Source organism: Anneissia japonica, unplaced genomic scaffold, assembly GCF_011630105.1.
Source record: "Anneissia japonica isolate Jap-2015-1 unplaced genomic scaffold, ASM1163010v1 scaffold1770_len632688_cov154, whole genome shotgun sequence".
NCBI classification, from domain to species: domain Eukaryota; kingdom Metazoa; phylum Echinodermata; class Crinoidea; order Comatulida; family Comatulidae; genus Anneissia; species Anneissia japonica.
The window spans coordinates 485,939-495,397 of record NW_022692996.1 but is presented as its reverse complement, the minus strand read 5'-3'; the positions used below and the strand labels follow the sequence as shown (position 1 = coordinate 495,397).

The window sequence follows — 9,459 nt, the reverse complement described above, 5'->3', positions numbered from 1 at the left end:
AAAAAAACAAAAACACAAAAAAAGAACTCAAAGCCCAGAGTTTTTGTCGAAATTGGACGATTTTTTTTTGGCCTTGCCATTTTCCGGTTCTGGGGCGGATGCAGGATTTGGCGGGGGGGGTGCGTGCACAAATTTAAGGAAATAGTACCTGTAGATGTCCGGAAATGACACTTTTATATAGTAAAATTCATCATCACATCACCATTAGTCAAAAGTATGAACGACTTTCGGCAACCACAGAGATTTAATTAGTGTGTGTGTACACATAAAACTTAAAAACATTCTCTTCGATGTATTTACTTTACCTAATTCAAAGCCATGAGTCCACAACCATGTGGGGCCGAGGTGAGAAAATTTGAGGAAATAGTACCTTCAGATGGCCGGAAATGACACTTTTATACAGTAAAATTCACCATTATCACACCATCATTTTAGTCTAGATGAAGCGCCAGAAAATTTCTCATGATCTTTACTCAGGCATTTTGGCAACAGAATACGAGTGATGTACCATAGAAAATAAAACTAAAGAAACACTTTCTTTGATGTATTTAAAATACTCGACCTACCCACAAAGCCGTGAGGAAATAGTACCTCAAGATGGCCGGAAATGACACTTTTTTTTATTAAAATTCATCATCATCACATCACCATTATAATATAGTCAATATGAAGCGCCAACAAATTCTCATGATCTTTCATCAGCTATTTTCGGCAACCATAGAGATTTAATTAGTATGTGTGATGTACGTTACCATAGAATATAAAACTTCAAAATTGTGTCTTTCAGCTCCACCACAGTTGGGGCTGAGGTGGTAAAGTTTGGGGAAATTGTATCTCTTGATTGCCGGATATGACACTCTTATATAGTAAAATTCATTATTATCGATCTAATTAGTCGCTGTGGATGTACCATAGAAAAATACTACTTCATGTGCCAAAACCCAATCTTATCTTTGAATGCTTTTTCTCATACTTCTCAAATTATAATAAAGGCACTCGCACTCGAGTATTAGGCCTATAGGTAATTCAGATATTTGTGGGCAGAGATGCAGATATCTTGCTTGCTATGAAATAAGATGTACTCTGGCTGTACAGCGCTATTTCGTTACAACCAGGGTCATTTATGCATTTATGTCAACAATTTTCAGGAAGATCTTCTTGACTCACGAGAAGTAAGGGGACCAACCCTTCCCCTTAAACAAATATGTGAGGGGACGTTTACATGGGTGGCACCAGCAGGGGGCGGGTTCCTGGCACCCCTCGTCGGGGAGAGTTGCCCCTCCCCGTCGGTGAGAGAAACCACGATTCGTCGGGGATAAAGAAAAATTATATGTATTTTGTACATATTAGTAGACTCTAAAATCGATTAAATAAGCCTTTGAAACCGCTAAATTGTCCAAATTTCGGGGCTTCGTCCCCTAGACCACTTTCGAGGTATTTAAAGCGACGTCCGACCACGCCCACTTTGTTCTCATCGGGTAATATTTCACCCTCGTCGGAGACATCGGCCTCCCCGGTCGGGGACCTTCGGACCCCCCTCCCGTCTGGCAAATCCTGGCGCCACCCCTGGACGTTTACCCCTTCCCCCATGATTTGCGCCCATGGTTGTGTGAGAGTCCACCACCTCAGCCCCAACATGGTTGGGGCTGCGGTGCGAAAATTTTGAGAATATGGACTTCTGTTTGCCCGGAAATTGCACTCTCATGTACCTTAAAAATTTTACAAATAATTCATATCAACAATATTTCTTAATACAATTTAGGGGGGTGTGATCGTACCCTCTGCACCCCACCCTCTGCACCCTCTGCAAAATAGTATTATTTTGGTAAAAACGCAAAGGGCGTAAATTACGGTTTTTGTCGAAATTTGACGATTTTATTTACCATGCCATTTTCCGGTTGTTTTGTGTTCTCTAGTACTTACAGTAAACATGTAATGGTATGCAAATGGTTTTAAAATAATAGTAATTTGATGGTTTCATGAGCCTTTGGAATTATTATAAGATTCTGCATCGAAACGACAGGTGAAAAATAGTCTAATTTTGGCAAAAACGCAAAGGGTGTAATTTACGGTTTTTGTTGAAATTGGACGATTTTTCTCAACATGCCATTTTCCCGTTGTTTTGTGTTCTCTAGCACCTACAGTACGTATCACAACGATACACACTAAGTTTGAAAATTCACCTGAAACATAGTTTTAAGCTTCAAAAATGTGAATTCTCATGGTATCCTATAAATTAAGGCCTATGACCCAGGATCGGATGCACGGGGGCGGGGGGGTGCAGACGGTGCGATCGCACCCTCCTAAATTGTATTCGGAAAGTAATTGTTGTATTGTATAGTTGATATATTTTTATCATTATGAACATAGGACCGGTATGATTTCAGGCACCTAGAGATCCATATAGGCCTACTCAAAATGTGTGGACTCTTACGCACTGCCTCCGACCAAATCCTGTATCCGCCCCAAAGACCTAAGGACTCTTAACTGGCATAACATTAAAATAAGAAAATTCAATGGAACAAGGTTTCAAACATGATCTGTTTCATGATCCATATGCAGTTGTTGTTAGTAGGCCTACTATTCCAAAATGACATCTTATTTCTGGAGTTCATTGTCAGAAAACTACAGTGTTATAACATGATCTAATGGTCACAAGTCATGTGATCTAGTTGCGTGCCTTATAGGCAGTGATATGATGTTCCGCAATAAGACGATGGTTCCAGCTCATAAACATCATAAAAACAATACAATGTACCATAATGTTAGTTCTTTGATTCCTTTTTATTGTGCAGTGTTTCATATTTATTGTAATGCGAAGTAACAATTAAAGCAAAAAATGATATAAACTATTGTTTTGTTTCTGAGCTGTCTTAATGGGCAGCATTGATGATGGAGTTTAACTTGCTTGTATCGCAATAATAATGTGTTAGGCTGTACATCTTCTTTGCATAAATTCAAAACCTGATCAAGGCCTAGCAGTGATTAACTACTGGATCCACCTTATAGCTATACGCGGGCTGTTTTTGTTTTATGTTTTCTTACAAAGCTCGGGTGAATTTCTGACCCCAGGGCTCAAAGGTAAAGCCACCCTCTCCCTTGCTATCCAAATAAGGAAGTTCAGATAATCGCCCACTAATAACACACATCACGTGCGCTTCAGTTCCAGTCCCAGTTGGAATTGTCATTTGAAAATCACGTTACATGCTCCCGAGTTGTAGTTAATTGCGTTCAATACATCCATTATGTCACCGAGACTATTCAAACTCACCATCGGATTCGTAATTCTCGCATTCATTTCCTCTGGACAGGCCCATGGTGTTAACGGAGGGACGGAGTGTGCAGGTATGAAAATGAATGTCAATTTTCAATTACTGTTCTAGACCTGCTCTAGCGGAAATTAGGCTATCGTTACTGTCAATGTTATTCTTTGGCATATTGTTATTGTTAAAGTTATTGTAAGGCCTACTATAATAATAAAAAATAATATTAATAATAATTATTATTATTGTTATTATTTTATGAATATTATCTTTTATTCCATCATTATAATTAATAATATTGTTGCTAATAATAATATTATTATTATTATTATTATTATTATTATTATTATTATTATTATTATTATTATTATTATTATTATTAGATTTTCCCAGCAGTACTGGGAAAAGCCATTGTTTTTGTTCTGATTTTTTTCCCTTTTTCTTGCATATATTTTTCCTATCTTTTTGCACTTTTATTTTTTTTCCTGGCCGTCACTTTGGTCACTTCCCATGCTTATCATTTTTCCGCGCTTTGCCGAAGCATAGGCCATTTATCGAGGATGTGCCTCCTAATATTTAGTGTCAATCTATGATGAGGTGTGCGTGTGAGGACCAATTAAAATGTTTTAAGGTCAAACAGCTTACACCGGATATTTCAAAAACCGGTCAGTTGATGTGAATGAAACTTGCGGGAAAGTTTAATCAAGTTACAAGGAAGAAGTTGTTATGTGTTAGTGACGATCCAGTGAAGGGTGAAAATTTGAGGGTCTTCTCAATTTTTGAGGACCCAGACCTAAACGTCTCTTTAAAAAATATCAATGGGTAGAATTTAAACCTTGTATAACAGGTCGTCAAGTCGAGTAAATAAATGATTATATTTTTGTGACGATCCGGAGTAGGGTGTAGATCTGATGACCATTGAAAGGAATACGCTCCAGACCACATATTTCGAAAACGGATCAACTGGTATGAATGAAACATTCGGAAAAAAGTTTAGCCAAGTTACAAGGAAGATAGTATTATGTGTTGGCGACGAATCAGTAAAGGGTGTAAATAGGAGGGTCATTTCAATTTTGGAGATCCCAGACGTAAATATCTATCAAACGTTTTCAATCAGTGTAAATGAAATTTTCTATAATAGTTTGTAAATGTCCAGTAAAGAAATGACTGAATTTTTGTGATGATCTGGCGTAGGGTGTGAATATGAGGATCATTTAAGGAAAACGTCCCACACCAGAAATTTCAAAAATGGGTCAACTGATCCGAATAAAACTTTTGGGAAAGTTTAACCCAAGTTACAAGGAAGATATTATTATGTGTAGGGGACGATATATGTAGGGTGTAAATTTGGAGAGAATACAAGGATTGTGTGAGTATATGAATGGTAAGGCAGGTGGAAATGCATGTAAGGTGTTCGACTTATGATCGTGAGATCGGAAGTTCGAGACCGACGCTCGTCGCATTGCTTGTCCTTGTGCAAAGCACTTCACTCTTATGTTTGTCTCTCTCCTAAAACCAGGAATATAAATGGGTCTGGTTAATAAAGATATCTATAAATACACAACGAAGAAGCTAATGTAAACAATTTAGTATCAAAATCCACAGCATCAACAAGGTTGCTATCATTGAAATTATTGTTTCGTGAATATTGGAATCAGTGGCCGGTTCAAAGGTCAATGTAGTTTCAGCACAAATAACTCATTGGGATTTTGTGTGAAAGATAATGATAATTCTTGACATCTGCAGTCAAGTGCGCATGTATAAGTGTATGATATACATGTGTATTAAGTTCTAATTCATTTGAACAAACAGTTAGGTAGATATGCTACCTTTTTTAAAAAATATGCTTCCAGCAGGAGTGTGTGTCTATGTCCTATACTGCCTTACTGTATTATGTTTATTAATAAAGTATCCACACGGGATTCGGTTATCAGGAAATGTGTGGTGTATTTTTTTATGGCTTTTGTACGTATTTTGTAGTTTGTACTTAAGTTGACACATGAGCCATCAGGCACTTCTACTGGATTTACCCTTTCCGCCATCTTTAACTGCCAGATCATAATCATAAACGAAAATATTAGGGCATATTCCATAAACCTTCAACTTCAGATCAATTTCTTTGATAGTTTGAAAGCGAGCAGAGCAAATAACTTCTTTTTTGATCCACTCTGCATGAATCAACAATTCTATAGACCTTATCCTTACACTTGATAGTTATATTATTTATTTTATGTTTTCATACTGTCAATAAACCACTGATGGAAAGTATGATGTAAATTCGAAATAATTAAAGTCATCGTCTTTTTCGCTTCCGCCAAGAAGATTATGAATTCACCACTGTGTGCTGTCTGTTAGAAAAATTATGCGTAAACTAAGCTCTAGATTACTTATTATTTCATCTTTAAGATCTAAGCCGGTCATGCACGGCATCGGCCTACAAGTCAATGTCTGCTGTCTGTGAGCGCTTGACACCGCAGCACACCGTCTGATGATTTTTGGTGGTGCACTGAGCAGATCATCATTAAAACGATGCGTTACGCGAAATCGGGCTAGTCGACGACGCATTTGGCCCTTTCGTAATCCCGCACCGCCGGTAACCTTGAGCCACCGTGCCCAAAATTGTTTAGTTTATACATGTGAAAAGGAACTCTCGGAACATTGCATCAGTGGACGTATCTAAGGGGCGTGAGGGCGTACGCCTCTCTAAAAATACTCGCCCCGTCCCCCACCCTCCCAAAAAAAAATCCAAAAAAAAATCACGCTCATGAGTAAAATTACATTATATTGCGAGTTAGAGCCCTCACCTAATCATGGTGCCCCATGTGACCTTTGCGCTCCCCATCAACCCCCACACCATTTCAAGACTCCTAAATATTCCCCTGCATTGCATAGGACTAGTCTAGGCTCAGGTTCTTCACCATTTGATGCACTGTATTTATATTCTTTTCAGCTTGCACGTTGCTAGTGTCTTTGGGAGAGCAGTTGGCCCAACTCCACAATGATACGGTTGTAGATTCACTCTTTAAACTCTGCGACTTGCTTCCCAGTAAGTAGACCTGTAGTAACTAATAAAGTATTATGTTGCAAAAAATCTCGATTGTGACAAGACTTATAAACTTGTCAACTTGTTACTTACATAATTGGTGTTACATTTTAGGTTTAAACTTATAAGGTCTCTATAAGTCTTAGAATATGAAGTTATTTTTAGTTGTAAGAACAAAAATCCTGGTGTCGCAGGATTTAAACTCACTTCCCCGCCAATGGAAAGCTTAAAAGGTTAAAGGTTATAAATTTGTACCGCGCAAAATACTATGCGCTAAAATGGTAGCTTCAATAAATAAAACATAATAATATCATAGATAAATGTTTATATTTTCAGGTACTTATGACATTCCATGCCGGGTCGTTGTTGCCTTAGCCGCACCAACTTTAATCAAAGTGTAAGCTATTAATAATTAATTAGGTCTATTATCATGAGAATTTAATTTAAACATATTAACATATTATTATTAATCATCATCATTTTCAATTTGTATTATTAACTATAATAAGAATGATGAAGAAGAAGTTATCATGGTGAAGATGATGATGATGATTGATGACGATAAAGATGATGACAACGATGACGTCAACACTGATGATGATGATGATAATTATGATGATGATGATGATGATGAACACCTCGGTTTGGTGTTCTCACTTCCTGAACACCAGCTCCCTTGATAGAATGCTGTGGTTAATGATTAGTTTCTCTGGCTGAAGTTTCAAAATCAACATTAATATATTAATGTAATTTTATTAATAATATTTTATGTTACGCTATAGTGTTAGGACTTTTTATATATTGTATAGTACAAAAGGAAGTGACCATTAAATCTCATATATTAACATCCTATAAACAATGCCGTAGCCAGGATTTCCAAACAGTGCGAGACAAATGTCAGGGTGGACGCACTTTACGCGTACATTCAAATAATGTGGAACCATTTTCTTAAAAGTTAACCCATTTTACGTAAAAATATGAAAATTCTGGTCCCATTTTTCTAAACTTTAAACCCATATTAGGCTAAGTATGAGAAATCTGGACCCATTTTTCAAAAAGTGGATTCATTTTATGCATAAAATTGCTGAATTTAGACCCATTTTTAAAAATGTGGACCCATCATTTGTGTACCCATTAGAAGAATTGTGTGGGACTGTCCAGACTGCCCCAATAGCTGGCTACGGCATTTCCTAAAAATGACGATCGTGGTTGACTCAATGCGATAGTTTTAAACTGGGTACTCACTGCATCGTACGACAGTCGGCCGGCGACGACAATTACTGTGTTCTTTTCAATTCAGTGGCCGATTCTAGAGGAGCCATAATATACATTTTTTCCCCTCAGCTCCAACTATGGTGTGGCTGAGGTGGTTAAAAACCTCCATCTGTGAAAAACCTTCCCTGGACACCTCTATTTCGAATTCCTGGTTACGAAGTTACCAGGAATTCGAAATAGAGGTGTCCTTATTACTAGCCACTGGGAAATATGGGAAGGGGGAGAACTAAAGATTAGAACTTCTTGCAATGAATTTTCTGAAAACGTGAATCAGTATACCTAGTCCTAGAATTTTCATTATTATAAAAATTTTATTTAATGCACCACACAAACGAAGTTTAAAAAGAAAGAAGACACTAGCTCTTCATGAATCCCAGTGCAGCTCCAGACCAGGCAGTTCCAAAACAAACATGATCTTTTCCCTTCCCCAGAAAAGAGCAAAGAACAAAGACAGCCTCTGGACATGATGTTCGTAGACCTTACCAAGGCCTTCGGTTTAGCCAGCAGGAAAGGAATTTTTGAACTTCTTCAGAAGATCGGTTGCCCTCCAAAACTCTGTGGCATGTTGATTTCATTTCATGCCGACATGAAATGAACCGTCCTGTACGACAGATATTCTTCAGAACCCTTTCCAATGAACTGTAGTGTAAAGCAGGGCTGCGTCTCTGCGGCAACTCTCTTCGGAATCTTCTTCTCCCTGCTCCCTTCATATGCATTTGATTCATCCGCTGATGGTGTTTATACGCACACTATGTCCGATGGGAAGCTCTTCAACTTGGCACTACTGCGCTCGAAGAATAAGGTAAGGTCTGTGCTCATCCGTTTTTTTTTTATGATGCCGCCCTGATAACCAACTCTGAGGAAGCTCTCCATGCACTAAGTGATAGCTATGCCGATGCTTGTGAGCAGTTTCGATTGACCACATGCCTGAAAAAACCAAGGTCAGAGTGCACAGGATGCTGAAAATCCTCCATGCATCAAAATTAATGATGTCAGTCTGGAAGCTGTGGATAAATTCACTTACCTGGGTTCGATAATCAACAACCTTCTTGACAGATGACTTGGGAAGGCCAATGTAATCATGGCCAGGCTAACTAAGCGAGTATGGGATAACAAAGTACTGACAGAAAACATAAGATCAGGGTTTACCAAGCCTCCGTTCTCAGCACCATTCTCTATGGAAGTGAGTCCTGGACCACCTACATGAAGCAGGAGCATCGGCTCAGCGCTTTTCACATGAGATGTCTTAAGCACATCCTTAAAATCAGCTGGCAGAGGACCATATTGAACATAGCAAATTCCAGTATCGAGCAAAAATTCCAAGCATCCATTCCCTGTTCAGTCAGCACCGCCTTCGATGGCTTTGACACACCCGGCGAATGGAGGATGGAAGGCTACCTAAAGACATCATATATGGACACCTGACGTGTTGGTTGCCCTTCACTTAGATTCAAGGACGCTTGTAAAAGCAACATGAAGTCATGCAATATTTCTTCAGAAGTTGAGAAATTCAGGCTGAGGATCGCGGTTCCTTGACGCCAGATCATCCAAGGGCATCGCAGATGCAGATGTTAAGAGAGGACAGCTTGCAGCTGCAGCAGCAGAGAAGAGGGTTTGAGGGAAGCACGCTGCAGAAATTCTCTCCACACAGCACTCTTCGTACAACTGCACAAAATGTAATAGAGAGTGCCACTCGCGCATTGGACATTCGACAAACGATGTGAAATCCCTCATTCTATCAAACCAATCCGATTCTTTATTTATCTTATTTTTTCTTTTTATTGTTATTTTTATTAGTATTGTTGTTATAATTATGATTGCTGTTGTAATGTTGTGCTTTTTTTTTTTTTTTTTTTTTTTTATAAGATTTTGATTGGA

The 9,459-nt window shown here is 38.4% G+C and overlaps 1 protein-coding gene across 2 annotated transcripts in view; it reads left to right on the top strand.

The window, feature by feature from the left end:
• The first annotated feature begins 3,168 nt into the window (after positions 1-3,168).
• The window catches only part of LOC117100593 (acyloxyacyl hydrolase-like), a 20,847-nt gene continuing 14,556 nt past the window's right edge, over positions 3,169-9,459 (top strand). Inside the window, exons 1-3 of one of the 2 annotated variants that reach the window (XM_033240376.1) lie at positions 3,169-3,345; positions 6,214-6,309; positions 6,643-6,703. In XM_033240376.1, coding sequence (XP_033096267.1) covers positions 3,246-3,345; positions 6,214-6,309; positions 6,643-6,703 — 257 coding nt within the window. In that variant the 5' untranslated portion in view covers positions 3,169-3,245. The remainder of the gene's footprint in view (positions 3,346-6,213; positions 6,310-6,642; positions 6,704-9,459) is intronic. The other variant, XM_033240377.1, reaches the window with a different exon arrangement.